Source organism: Sorghum bicolor, chromosome 4, assembly GCF_000003195.3.
Source record: "Sorghum bicolor cultivar BTx623 chromosome 4, Sorghum_bicolor_NCBIv3, whole genome shotgun sequence".
NCBI classification, from domain to species: Eukaryota; Viridiplantae; Streptophyta; class Magnoliopsida; order Poales; family Poaceae; genus Sorghum; species Sorghum bicolor.
The window spans coordinates 61,002,842-61,018,060 of NC_012873.2; the positions used below are offsets into that span (position 1 = coordinate 61,002,842).

General features: G+C 40.3%; 1 protein-coding gene across 2 annotated transcripts; it reads right to left on the reverse strand.

Annotated features, from left to right (window-relative positions):
• LOC8073067 (histone-lysine N-methyltransferase SUVR5) lies at positions 948-13,187 on the reverse strand. Of its 2 annotated transcripts, none has more exons than XM_002454366.2 (12): positions 12,851-13,187; positions 10,866-11,799; positions 9,796-10,098; positions 9,614-9,724; positions 8,203-8,313; positions 3,612-6,329; positions 3,295-3,456; positions 2,378-2,494; positions 2,178-2,281; positions 1,693-1,833; positions 1,511-1,598; positions 948-1,436 (listed from the first exon to the last, which is right to left on the reverse strand). In XM_002454366.2, the coding sequence occupies exons 2-12, from the start codon at positions 11,679-11,681 to the stop codon at positions 1,329-1,331; spliced, it is 4,779 nt and encodes a 1,592-aa protein (XP_002454411.2). In that variant the 5' UTR covers positions 11,682-11,799; positions 12,851-13,187; the 3' UTR covers positions 948-1,328. The 2 variants fall into 2 exon arrangements, with proteins under 2 accessions (XP_002454411.2, XP_021314681.1); XM_021459006.1 differs by having other exon boundaries at positions 969-1,436; positions 12,868-13,187.

The window sequence follows — 15,219 nt, forward strand, 5'->3', positions numbered from 1 at the left end:
AAAGACTACAGTTTTAACCAAATCATAGTTCTAGAGACTACAAGATTTGTTGCATCCAAACACCCATTAGCTTTCAAAAACCAGAGTATTTTGTAAGACCATAGCATTTCTCCAATACTTCAAAAATACTTTGCATCCAAATAGGGCCTTAGATGGATTGCTTTCGTTCTTGTGTGATAATTTGATGCGTTAGCATGTGGCACACCACATCAGGATCATATGCTCTCTCTCTCTCTCTCTCAGCTTCATAGATAAGATAGTGGTCCAATTAAACAAAGTGCAGTTTTGATGTTTCCAAATTCTCATCCCTAGAGCCAGACGAACTTCTTTATTGATTCTGATAAAATTCATAATCTCGCAATTAGAGAAATAAGACTATCTTTTGATAGCCATCACGCAAGAGCTGGTGCAGGAAAACATGATCGTCTACTTTCAGCTTTCCACGCTGAACTGCTGGGCTGCGCAGCAGGTCTGAAGATGGCAGCCGAAATGGGCATTGCACAGGTCGTATTGGAGACAGATGCTACTCTGGTGAAAGCGGCAGTGGACGGTGATGATTATGACTATCGACATTGAGCTGCCTGATTACAGAGATTAAGCTCGTTGCTTCACATGATTTTACTAGCTGCTTTTTCAAAGTATGTCCTCGTATATGTAATCGTTTAGCGCATGAATTTGCTGTCATTGGTTGTAATTTGCCCAGCGGCGCACAAACCGTTTGGCATGATGTACCTCTTGAGCTTGAGGCTCTGGTGTCCGGCGCTACGGCTGTGACAGATGAGTAATGCAAAGTGTTTTTTTTTTTGGTATATCAAATTTACTCTGTATCTAGATATAACGTATATCTTGATACATAGCAAATTGAATGTACCAAAACAAGTCAAAGTGGCTTATAATTTGGCACGGCTAGATTGCATAATAGGCCACTGTCCAATATGAACAAACGCAAAAATGGGATAACCAGTTTATTACTTCACGTCGATGATGTGCCCATGATCAATAAAATATGAATGAAGGAATTTTACAGAGAGAATTCTCGCCTACAAACAAAGCAGCCCGAATCACTTTCATTTCTGGCTGCGTCTAACAAATAATCAGTTAAGCATGATGGTACCATGACTAAAATCGACACTATGTTGTTGCCTAATGCTTGCCTGTGAGTCCTATATCACAATCCCTATTTGCAGCATGAAGAATGAGATCCTAGCCCTGCACTCAAGCTCTAGGAAAATTGCAATACTAAATCGCTCAGCAGCCTACACAACTGTTGAAATCTCCGGAGTTCTGCAACCAAGCGCTGAACAGTTACTTAGTGTCTTCCTGCAAAATCAATAGACACGGCCTCGGCAATTGGTAGCTCCACAATGGCAGGGGCAGCCATCGCCTGCTACAAGCTTTTGTCGGTAATCATAGGCAAGTTCTTCTCCTACGGCAATCTGAAGAATAGCATATCAATAATTAAAAGCAAGTCAATATAAATTACAATGGAAAATGTTAGAAAGAATCTTACGTCTCGATTAGCAAACAAGCCAATGTGAGCAAGCTGGCAATCTTTGCTCTCTACCAAAACCAATCGGGTACTGAGATTCGGGGAACAACTGTTATCAAAGCAATAAGCACAAATAAATACTGGTTCCAGAATCAACTTGCTCCAGTGATGGATTTCCCTAAAATATGATAAAATGGAATTACCTGTGATTAATATAGCGGGAAACATTTCCAGACCTTGTGGCATCAATCAAGTATTCAATAGCCCCTACAGTTCGAACTCTTTCCATATCAATCTGAGAAGCAATGTCAAACAAGTAACTGCACCCACCCTTTGATGACACACTGAAATATATATATATAAAATGGTCAGTTTAGAATAATGAATAATTATTACAAGTTACAACAACATAAATCCAAAAAGAATTGACAGTGCTTTTTACAAGCCTGAACTGTATGGGACGAGAATTCAATGAGATGCATCCCATCAGTATTGCATTCAATGGTTAAGTGCAAATCTCCAAAAATGTGAAATGAACTAGTTGTTGGATGAAAATTTTAGCATTTAACTATGAATAAACAAGATAATGTGGACAAGTTTGGTGAAGTTCATTTTCTACATAACTGAGAACTTCCAATATGTTTTTTCAAGTTCAGATTCAAAGAAAGCATATGAAAGAACGCCAAACCTTTCTGCATTTTTCATGGTCTTGTCAGCCTTCACAACTTCACCAATATACTCGCAGACAAAGGTACCCTGTGGAATAGGTTCAGCAGCTCTAATAGCCCAACCCTACAAAAATTGACAACATTAAAATAAATTGCAAGGAACACTAAGGTGCAGTAGTACATACAGGAGTTCAGAAATCCATCATGGGGAATACTTCACCTTATTCTCAGTTCTGAAGAGTTCCAACTTAACAAGCAGCCCTTTCTGCAATACTTTATTCTGGCAGGATGAGTCACAAGTACATGATGAATTGCACTCATATATTGGATACCCTTCCTACCAATCAGAAAGGACAAAGGTATCTAAGTCAATTCATATAGATTATAGAACAATGAAGAAAATAATACAACGTGGTCAAGTTCTGAGAATTACAAATAAGGACCAAAACATATAACTTAACTAGAAGCATACCCTGCGTGTTGCCGCAAGATTTTCTTAAAAATAAATCTGTTTTATATATAGCATTACTATACAAGTGCTATTCTTATTCTACACCGAACTATTATACTGAATAGAATTCATTATCGTTTAGTATTCGTGTTTCAGTATTGTTTAGTATTTCGTGGTCCTGGGTGTAGCACTAAATGATATTGAACGTTGTTCAATACTAAGTAGTTTTTCTGCTCACTTTTGGCTAGGGTGTAGAATAGCACTGCACATAATAGAGATGATGTGGACATTTTTGGTAATTAATAAGGGATGACGTGGATAGCTTGCATGAAAGGATTGCAAGTTAGTGGGACACTTAGTGGGGAATGATGTGGACACCTTGCACGAAGAGATAAAACATCTAGTGGAATTTAGCTTTATAAGAGTATATATAGATATAGAGTAAAACAAATCCAGTAGCAGATGTGCGGACCTAAGTCCACATGTTTTAGACCCCAAGCCTTAGATGAAACACAGCAGTTTTAACATCAGTCTTACGTAAAACAAAATCTGGCCATCCTATTGGTGTATTATAAGCACAGAACAAGAATGAACTACGAACTAAGAATAGTTGTTTGGTGCAACTTTTTCCATATGGCAATGGTGAAGTAAAAAACAGAAGATGTACCAACGCTGACAAGTATTACCTGTAAAATAATTTTACTATCTTTATCATATGCAAATCTGCCATGCATCGGTGTTCCATTGATATCCACCAGGCCACTGTAGACACCATCAAAGAGACTCACGTGACCACAGTTCTCAGGAGAACATTCAGGATAGGAACATGCACACCCAGGCATAGAGTTCTGTAGAAACATAACTTGTTAGAAAAAATATTTTTTATGAAGATGAACAAAGGTGACATGAGACATGTCAATGAAGTGCAAGGAAAATATAGGACCCACTTATTAAACAAATATACATTCATATATATCAATAATTGAAAACAAGGAAACAGTACCTCTGAATCACTAAGACATGAATCCATCAAACGCTTTGTGATATAGTGGAAACCTTTCCAAGGCACAGAACTGCCATGTGGTAAAAGTTCTTCAGGCTTCATACCTAAAGAATCTTTTGCGTCTGCATGAATGACACAGACAATTGGAACTTTCTCCCTGCCAAAACTTATGTCTTCACAGAGAACAACTCTCTCATTTTTAGGCTTCCATCCAAAGTGCTTCGAATCAAGAACATAATGGTATTCTTCCATTTCCCACATTTCATCATCATTAAGAGGATCAACTGAAGGAGCTTCAGGAAAATCAACTGCCGTGAGTTGCATAGGAAGCAGAGCATTTGAATTAGATCTAGACTTGCAACCTTTAGGGCATATGAATTCCTCTTGATGCCAATCAATTTGGATGCCATTGTCACTGCAAAGCTTTGCAGCTTTCACAAATATGTTCTCAGGTAAAGATCCGTATTTAACTTCCAATGCAGCAAGAAGACTTGTCTTACAGCATACAGAGCGGGCAACCGACAAAATATCAAGGTTGCTTGGATGAGGTCTTGTCTTTTGAATCTTGGAAAATAAAGTTTGTGCAATATCTGAGCATTGGAAATCCTGTAACTTACCAAGGCTGGATGTTTCAGGTTCAAGTATTTGAGATGTTAAGCCAGAGCTCTGAAACTTAAAGTTTTTCTCAATTCCAGAGTTACTCCTCTTCTTTAATGTACTTGTCGGCCGTAAACTTTTCTTGAAAGCAGAATAATAGTGCCGGCCGCGGTTAAGCTGATACTTCCCACGGCCCAGTGGAATGTGGTCAACAGCACCTGAGTCCATATGAGCGACTTTATGGTGGCGGCCAAGATCTGGCAAAAGATCAAATTTGAGCCCACATAATCTGCAGATGAACTTCTGTGAGCCATCGTCATCCTCAACGTTGTGGCTATCATAAAGGGGCAGACCACTTGTTCCTTCTGTTTGTTGAGCAGATTGACCATTTGGCCGCTGAGGGACATCAAGAAGCCTGATTTGTTGGGCATGGTCGGAAACAATGTGAGGGTATAGCAGATCTGTGTTCAAAAAATTGCTGTTACATAGCATACATCGAATGAGAATTGAATACTGGAGGTACTGAGCCCCATGTACATCCTGCACATGCCTTTCAAGGACTTTTTTGTTTGTAAAAGATTCCATGCATGCAGCACAAGAATAACCTCTAAACAGCCACCGGGCTTCCTTTTTGTGGACAGTTGTCCAATGTAATCCAAGAGCTTGATCATCAGAGAACTGGTGAGCACAAATTTTGCACTTCGGACCAGATGAAAGATTCGTTCCCTCTTCCTGCAACATTACAGATTCTTCTTTGTTTTCAGAATATATTTGCTTAGATCTATTTGTATCAAAGCCCCAGATATTTGCTAGTTTCTCTCTCTCAGTAGATATCAACTTTAACAAAAACTCTCCAACATCTGGATTTTTGGACACTTCAGCCAGTATCTGGGGAATATGCTCACTAGCAAGACCAGTCCGTTGATGAGAAAGGTTGTTTCTCAAGAACCAATAAAGAAATTCACATGCCTGGTGTAGACATATCTTCTCTTTTCTTGATGTGCAGCCCTTTAGTAGATTAACGAAGACATCTTTAGAAACGAGTCGACTCTTACCATTCCTGGCACGTTTAAGGAACTTTGGAAGGTGCTTCTCGCAATAAAGACTATGTCGCTTGGCATAATCCTGGCATTCGACAATATTGTCATGAGAGAGAATTCCAATACAAATAGAAGTATCATCAGTATTTGCCATGGAAGTTGATGCCGCACACACATCAGTTTTCTCCATTGTACTTTTTTCACCAGAGTTCTCTATACCCACAGTTGCCTGGACATTCTTGTCTTTTTCCAAGTCTATGCACATTGCTTGTGACTTAGAAATTTCTTCCACCCACTTGTTTGGAGGTTCTTCGCCCATATGGAGTACCTCGGATGGATCCAGCAAATTTTCTGGGTGCATTGCATCAAAGTTTGTCTGTAGGCGGTGCTTTTTACAAAAGGTAGAACCATGCTGAGCTCGATGCTTGCATTTTCTACCCATATTAGTTGTACCACTGCACAATGGAGCTTCAATGGTAAGTGCCTTGTCCTCCCTTGAAGAATGGTCAAGAAAATGCATACTTTGATGCACGCAACAGTAAATATCACCATCATTTGCCCACCTACCACACTGCCTTCCCTTTGCTTCAATGTATGCAGAACACTGCCGAGAACTTTTGAATGAATCTAAATCAAGTCTAGCATTCTGTAAAGCTGCATTGGCACTACTGGATATTGAGTTCTCGTTGGTACCAGAACTTCCAGGTAACGTGACAGCATTATTTTGATTTGTTGCTCCTGATGCCCCTACATTTTCATGCATGACAGAGTTACTAGGAAGGTTATTTTGGTTTGGGTCTTCAGTTGGAGTCCTGTAGTCAGCTTCACCCATCTGTGAAATGTGTATCTCCCCTCTTCGGACCTCAAGCTTTGGACGCTTTCTACTACCTTGTTGATCTAAAGCTGGATCATCGTAACAATTGGTTTTCTCGAAGTTGCCAACATTACCAGCAGGATGCAATGAAAAGTGTTGTTTCATCAATTCTTGTTTCCATGTCTTCCACTCAGGGACTAATTCAGGCTGCACTGACGCATTCCGCAATTCCTTAAGCTTGTTCCCAAGAATGGACTGTCGAAGTTCCTGTTAAAGAAGACAAGAAATAAAAAGTTGGCTACACTTTAATCAGAATAAGAAAAATAAGTATATAAATGTAATAGGAGAATAATCAATATTAGACACCAGAACTCTGAAAATAGTGCTATCAAGATTCAGCAGTAAAGAAACATTGAGTAAATCTAGTCCCTTCAATAAAATCAAATTACATAACACCAATTGCATCATTTACTTGATAACAGTGAAGGGAATTAATGTTATAATTTATACAATTTGTTGGTCGAGAAATGGCGATCTAGCTGGTACAATCAAGCACGGAAAGATAATCTATACTTGTGATTAAAAAACTACAATGAGTGACAAACTGCGGTGTTTTAAACAAATAGTTGGCTGAAGAATAAAAACTAACACAAAGATAACTAAGTTACCCTTAAACATAGCACATATATTATATAACAACCACAAAGGAGAACATATTAGTTATCTAAGCACTGTTTCAACTGAATTTAGAACAAGGCAATGCCAAAACTAGAAGTGTTTTTATAGTCTACTGTAAGAAATTCAAATGATTATTAACACAACCATCAATATCAAATTGAATAATGAGGTAAGTAACGAGAACCTGAATTCTTAACCACCAAGTGGGTATTTCTAAGCACGAAATGAAGTGAAGTCGGAATGTACAAACAAAAAACATAGAGAAACAATAAACTATTAGCGATGATTGAAACTGAGGTAACCATAAAGCTAAGTAGATGCAACTGGGCAGGGTAGATCTGCCCCTGCATTTGCCCCACATGGCTAGAACCTACTTTTCATGGAACCAGATAGGCCTTGTGGGTGGTGACCCATTGATGATAATCCCTACACAGCAGTTATAAACGCCGACCAAAGAGGAAAGATCTCTACCAGGAGAAAGGAATTTAACTAAGCAAGAGAAGATTAGGCAAGTAATTGCGGAAAATGCATGAATCAACTAACTGTCAAATAGAAAGTAATCCAAGAAACAAACGCTGGGCAACTCCACATGAAGAGGCATAAACCCGATCCATCCCCGCATCTGTTCTATTCACAAAGAGAATCATGACTTTTGTTCCCCTCACCTATGCAACAGAACTGGAAAAGAAGCCAGGAATCGATGGCTGCATACAGATCCAGAGCCGCTTTGGTGGTTTCCACACACTATGGCTGCAGATAGATCCAGACCACAACCCCAGCAGCGCCCCAAACAAAATTTTCTGCACCCCACCTCTGCTTGCGCTGCTAGCCCCCTAAGACCTCGGCACCTTCTGTACGCGCCGCCGTGGCCAGTCTGCCAGATCTGGATGTGCTTGAGAAGAAAGAATGAGAGGCGGCGGCGAGAAAGAGAAGAGAGGGAGGATTTAAGTGTTGTGAAGGGATTGGTCCGCAACAGATGGTGGGTGCCGATAATGGGCCCCACTGGTTCTCCGGGTCGTATTGTGCCCCCTTGAAAGCAAAAATAAAGGGGCCGCCGGTCCATGGGCCGCCCACCCATCTTGTCCCCCCCCCCCCCCCCCCTAAATCTAAGAAACTCTACAATTCATTGCCCACTTTGCTATAAGCATAGATAAATTTGCCAATAAAATGGCAGACACAAATCAGGAAAGTTAGTAAAAGAATGAATCTAGGAAGCGTCAATTAGGAGGTTATGAAAGGGTAGCAAGCCAAAGTTGTTGCAATGAGTGGTTTAGAAATGAGTCTGACACATGGAAGGTGATATTATGACATTCAACATTTTGTAACAATCCACGTACCTACCTAAGAAAGTGTGGTTGTTGTCCCTAAGCTTAGGCAATGTTAGACTTCGAGCAGAACACCCCGTAAATCACGACCTTCCAAACAACATAGTGCAGAGGAAGGAGAATAAAAATTATAGTACCTCACAAAGCATTTCAATAGTCTCAGCATCATGTGCATTCATACACTTTTGGTTCCACATCTCAAAAGAATTTTGTAGCCATTCACAACTTATGTAGTCAGGAAGAATCATCTGAAATCAAATGATTAAGATGAAACAATGCTGAGAAACATACAAGGAAATGATTGACATGTTAGATAATAAAGAACAGAACATTGTTCAAATATTTGTAAGACCACCAATGACACAGATCTATGGAAATTCAGAAAGCCATAGTGAAGATCGAGTCCTTTTTTCCTTTGTGTGTGTTGGGGGGCGGGGGGAGGGGGGGTTATTTCTATTTATCGGCAACAACGGCTAGTACCTCCTAGATATTGGTCGAGCCCGCACCCCCACCAAAAAAATGTATGGCAAAAAGGAACAAAATTGTCCTAATATAGCTTCAAATTCTACCAATCTTTAATCTAAACCTCTAGGCATTTTTATGGAGTTAAGACTCCCAAGGATAAATTATGATAAATACAAGATGTAAGGAAGATATCAATGTTTTTCTCTTTTTCGTTTTTTATCTGCAAATTGCCATACCTAATGGATACTAGTAGTACTAAATTAGTTTTTTTGTTAATTAGTATCTTGTTGGGTCTCATGCCTAGTCTAACTAGCTTGCTAAGGCATTGTTGTAACTGGTGTCATGGGTTTGGCATCAGGCATCCCTATAGCAAAAATGTAGAGTCACTGAGCCAACATGTTGCAATGTTTCAAAAGAAACATCGAAAAATTATGCATGTGGTAAACACAAAGTCAAATAGACATGCAAAAGTTTGACCCTAAATTCATCTTTGATGTTCAGATTCAAAAAAGACAAGTGGCACGGCCAGAAAATGATGAACAGTGCTAGATTGACTGCCTGTCTATCTTGATTCTTGACATTTATAACAAATTTGGAAGTGAATCTGAATCAGCAACCTTACTTAACCTTATATTTATATTTACTACATAAACAACTTTTTGATGAACTTTTGAAAAAACGCAGCATGATAAATTCACTATTCATGCTATGATGATCGTCTTAACAGAAGTCTGTGACACATCCTAGACAAAATGTGCAGAACAATGAATATGGTACATCCAGCAACAGGTAAAGGAAAAATGATGTATAGTAAAACTATGGACATAAATAGACTACAGAATTTACTGGCATTGAAGATATAGAGAACATGAAGGCATGTAAAGGTCACAAAGAGATAGACCACAGTCAGTTAGTAACATGGAAAGTATTTCCATAATACAATCTGGAAAAATGGAAAAAAGAAGTAAAAAAAACATCAATGCTAAGCACTGCGAAGTAGCAAAACGGACATTCTACTTGCATAAGAAAAGTTGACGCGACGCTCCACGAAATATCCACACGAAACAAGGTTCTCGGATTTACATTTTGAAATTTGAGGAGCATCTTCCCAAGATCAGTGTAATCTCTACAGCAAGACGCTTCCAGGGCAAATTCTTTCCATGTTGTAGCCTTCCGAGCATTATCAACTACAGCCTAATAAACATATAAATTGTGTCAACAACTGAAGCCAAAGGCATAAGAAAACTTGTAAGAACATAACCAACCTCAATATGAAGCTCATCAATTAAATTTATCATAAAAACGGCAAGATTCTGCATGTTGAATCGTCGAGGAATGTTCAAATCCTTCACCAGCTTTCTCCATTTACGATGAGTTCCATTCACAAGTGGCAAAGGACATTCCTCTATTGGAAGAACAAGTAGCATGTCTACCCAAGAATAAGTTTTTGTTCGTGGGAAGAAAACGACAATATAGGTCTTCCTGTCATGTGTTGGTTTTGCCCTTAGAGTAGGTAAAGGACAATCTACTCTACAGCATCGAATTCCAGTTTGCCATTTTCCTCTCCACTGTTTTCACATGAAAAGAATAAAGCGTGTTCACAGAGGAGGTATTAGAAAAAATAAAAACTTCTCTATGCCACAAAAAGAAGGTGGCTGAACTATAATAGGAGTACTAGCGATCTTGTAGGTAGCTCAGTGAACAAAATTTCTCCTTTTCATTTTTGCGATAGTAAATTATGCTAGAATCACCAATGTACCAAAGATACTATCTTCATTGTGCACAAAAGGAGAACATATTATAGCAGTACCTAAAGCTCAGTGTACAGAAAATAGTTATTTGGATCCCAAGATACCCCTTCTTTACTTAAATACACAATATTTAGCTGAATAAACAGAAGAAAGCAAGGGCACCACTTTTAGGGGGACATCCAGCATAATTTACACCACAAAATTCTATCTGAGTCATGAAAAAAAATGTTTAATAGGACATGGGAAGGTGTTTATTCTGAGACCGTATATGAAAAGAAGTTTCCAACTAACCATTTTAGTTAAGGCTTCGACCTTCGATCTCAAGTTAACTTTTTTTAGGATTAGGACTAATAAAGAAAACAAGACTTTACATGGACCAGGACAACTCAAGCATACCATTGTTTAACTGGAATAAAGCTGCAACTAAGACTACAATTAGAAAATCATAACAGAGATATGAGTTGCCCCCCCCCCCCCCCAGTAATACATGGTGTATGTATTAAATGCACAATTTCTGGAACCTGAAACAAGACAAGTACTTCCTCATATAACCCCAAAACGAATTTAAATAAAGAAAAGTGTACCTTCACCCAAAGTGCTACAGCATGATCCTCATCTCCAGCATTCCCCATATTAAGCTCCTCACCTTTATAATTGGTATCACCATTACAGCTATTGTTATCAACATTATGGCCCATATCATTTAAAGGGGAAACAGGCTGCTTCTTCTCTTCTTGTGGAGAAGATTTATTACGTACTAAATCAATACTGCAGGCTATTTCTGATAAATCTTGGAGCGTGCACTGCAATTCTTTCTGCCGTGCATGGCATCCTACCAAGTCAGTTCCGACTTCCTTACTTACAGCATATACATTTCCATCCACTTTGACATGATCCTCTGCTATTTTCTCCTCTCCAGAAGGTGTGGCATCTCCATTGATTCTGCATGAACTTGGTAATGACACTGTATTGGGAGAAGAATGTATCTCTTCCTGAGGATGATACATATCCTTCTTACCAAAACTCTGTTTATTAAAGTTGTCATCAGTTTGCAAGCCATTATTATTTCCAGCACTTGAATTCAACTGAAGTTTTACATCGGAGCAAGAATTGTCACCAATCTTCTCTCTTAGTTCTGTCCCCTGAGGTAAATCACCCAAGTTAAGAGGTGAATTTTTGGAAGCAGCATCTAATACCTCAGTAATGCCTGTTTGACAAGCACCGCTAACCTCGACAGGTTTACATACTATTGTATCATCTTTTGGGTGGACATCAGAGCCTGCCCACCCATAATCATCATGTGAGATGGTCAGCTTCCTATCATAGGCGATTGATGATGTTTTATCCACATCATTTTTCAACTTGCAATCCACTTGCATAACAGGAGGGTCCATCAGCATTGCTTTGCCAGGATCTGGTCTACCAATCCACTATGAGAAAAAAAAAGCAGGACTTCCAAAAGCAGCGCAGGAATTATCCTCTACTAGCATGAAGCCCATAAAGACTGTAGACTTAGTTCTACATAGAAAAAATAGAAAACTGTTGTTTAGAGTATATGCAGCGCTTCGGAAGAAAACATATTATGGAAGAAAAAAATAAAAATAAAAACCTCACGAAAATCTAGCAGAGTTGCATTTGAAACAGAAAAGAATATATTATACTTGCGATGATTTTTTCTACTCAACAAACGCGTGAAGTGACAGCACTACCCATGCAAAAAGATGCAGTATTATTTTGTTCTTTTTTTCTCACAATACACAGGAGTATTATCTTCTTCTCCCATGCTATTTTTTACATGAAAACATGGTGTCCTAGAAAGTGCTACGCTAGGCAGACAGCAGTTGCTACCTAGGTGATTAGGCAGGCAAAATATTGACCAAGGCTAGTTACGAGGAAACTAGGCGAAAGAGGTGGGGCCTAGCACCCAGACAGCTACGCAGCGAAGCATGATGTAGAGTGAAAGGTTTGGTTCAAGCATAAAAAAGAAACAGAGAAAGTAGTGTATTCGACAGTTGGCATCACAAAATAAATAGCTGGTCATATGTGACAGCACTGTCACGCAAATACACAGACTAGTAACGAACTCCCAGCAGGAGCATAAGATATACTGGATTCAATTGAATCTGACACGAGAAATTAACGAACATGCCACATTTTGACTTGTAGTACCATGCAACTAAAGTTCATTTGAATTACATGCATGAAAACACAGTGTGGTTCCTTTTTTTTCTGGTCAGCTACAGCAAAATTTCAAGAGGGCATGGCATATGGTAAGCATGCAAAAGTGCACAAAATGTAGTGGCATTTTCGTACAGGTACCAGGGCCATTAAATACATGTGTCATAAAACCCTAACGGCATGTTTCAATGTGCAGTAAAATTGTGCCAGTGAAAATAGAAACCCCGTAGATGTTCGTTCGACGCGCGCATGGATTAGGATCCATGAGGCGATTCCGGTTATGGATTGGGACCCTAGATTCAGCAGAATGCTCAACGGTCTAAATCCCAAAAGGGAGCCGAGCATGACCGTGACCGATCCTTAGGGAGACGGAGAAGAAACGGAAAAATACCCTCCGTGACGACGCACCGTGAAGGAGGCGGCGCCAGCTCCCGCAGCAGGCCGCGTTCCCCCCCGGCTGCGGCGAGTGCAGCAGGATTCGGCGGTGGCGGCAACAGCAAGGCCCCGAGGATTCGGCGGCGGGAGCAGGTAGCCGAGACTCCGAGCACCGGACGAGAGACGCCGGCGGTGGGTGGCGACGAACCACGCGAGGATGAGAGCCGCGGCGGCCGGCGGGAGGCTGTGGTGGCGACGAAGGGTTTGCGACGTGCACGGGCTGGGGAGGGGAGATGGGGGAGGTGGGCGGCGTCCGCGATTCGCCCCCGGTGACACGGTGAAGGAAAACAGGAGAAGGGGAAAAAAAATTTAGAAAACTCGCCAACTGATTTCACCTCGTCGTCGGAAGGATTAACCGCTTGGGCCGCTTTGGGCCTACAAAACGGCTATCCGGCCCGGTCTAGCGAAAAGGGCCCGCAGAAATCCAACCAGAAAGGCACTCTATGCGAGGAAGGCTCTGGCCGACGGTGCGGCCCATACAAATCTTTCCGCGTGAGAAGAGGTCCAGATTTGCGTGGCCCACCCGCGTGGTACCTGACTTTTGGCATGTCGCAGCCCGGCACCCCGCGCGCCCGTCGCCGCGGCGGGCTTCTTTCCCCACCTGTACGGCGTACGCACGCGCACGACCATCGGCCCATGTGCCCCAGTTTTCCCGTGCGCCGGCCAGTTCCATTTCCACTCGGAACTAGCGCGACCCCGCGCCGAAGGGCGAGGGGGCTGGCGCCATGTTCAGACAAGATTCACATGAAGAAATGGCGTTTCGGTGCCCAGAACCCGGAGCGGCGGAGCGCATTTGGAACGGCAGGCGAGCGAGATGCCTCAAGCCAGCCGCCCTTTGCGTCCTCTTGCCGATGCGTATAGCGTACTGCTAATCCGTTGCCGTGTCACTTTGTTTTTTTAGGCCATGTTGCCGTGCCACTAGGTCAGGATTCAAGAACACGCCGCTTTGCACCGTTTTCGCTCCCACCCGACAAATGGCCAACTTTTCCGGTCATCTGCACGTCTTCAGAGTTATAGTCCTCATCGCTCGTCGTGTGTGCGTTCCGTTGTGAAATACTAAGCGTGATCGCTTGAGCTTATATGTTTTTTCACAACAAATTAATAAGTAATATTTTTAGCTATAATTTTTTGGATAAACGAACGATTCAGCAGCCTCTAATTTGTGCCTTTGTCGCAGTCAGTTTGCTGAATAAAGAGAAATGGACAGTCCAACAGAACCGATCCAACTGGTTGTTAACCTTTTGTTTTCCCTACAGTAACGTCGACCGGCCGGCCGGCCGGCGCACTAATCAATACCTCAGTACCTCGTTTAATAATGCAAGACTCTATCACAGAATCCAAAACAATTAATTACATATTTTTTATGGTATTTTACTGATGTGGTAACATATTTATTAAAGAAAAGAGATAGAAAAAAATAAAACTCCAAGTTTTATTTAGGCTCTAAGTCCACATTGTTTGAGGTAATAAATAACTTTAGACTTTATGATAGAGTCTGCATTGTGAGTGCCCTCAACAAGTATTTCTATGTCTTGTTTAGTTTCTTAAAAGAATTACGTATAAAATTTTTTAGATTCTCCATCACATCAAATCTTGTGACACATGCGTGAAACATTAAATATAGATTAGAAAATAATTAATTGTACAGTTTAACTATAATTTGCGAGACAAAATTTTTTAACATAATTAGTCTATGATCAGATAATATTTATCAAATATAAATAAAAATGTTACAGTATATATTTTACAAAAAAAATAATGTAACTAAATAAGACCTACCTGTGTAACATTTTTATCTGAGTTTCATTCACATTAAATAGGTTACCACATATGCATTTTGGATGACATGGCAGTGTATTTAAGAATAGAGAGAAGAAATGAGTTTCTTGGCACGATCAGGCTATTAAGCAAAATTGCTGACTTGGCAGGGTCATTAAGTGAAGGAGTTTCATCACATGATAGAAGAGTTTCATCCCTATGTGGCTAGGTTACCTAGTTTATAGTCTTGGTAACTGCGCCATGAAACTATGCATTGAAACTGGTCTTACCAACTCTCTACAAGTCTTGAAATTAAATGACTATGAAACCATGGAATGAAACTCTTCACTGGGGCCTTGTTTAGTTCCTACCAAACTTCAAAAAAAATTCTAGATTCTCTGTCACATCAAATCAAATTTTGTGGCATATACATGAAACACTAAATATAGATAAAAAAAATTATACAGTTTATCTGTAAATCGCGAGACGAATCTTTTGAACCTAGTTATTACATAATTGAACAATATTTGTCAAGTACAAACGAAAGTGCTGCAGTAGCGAATTCTA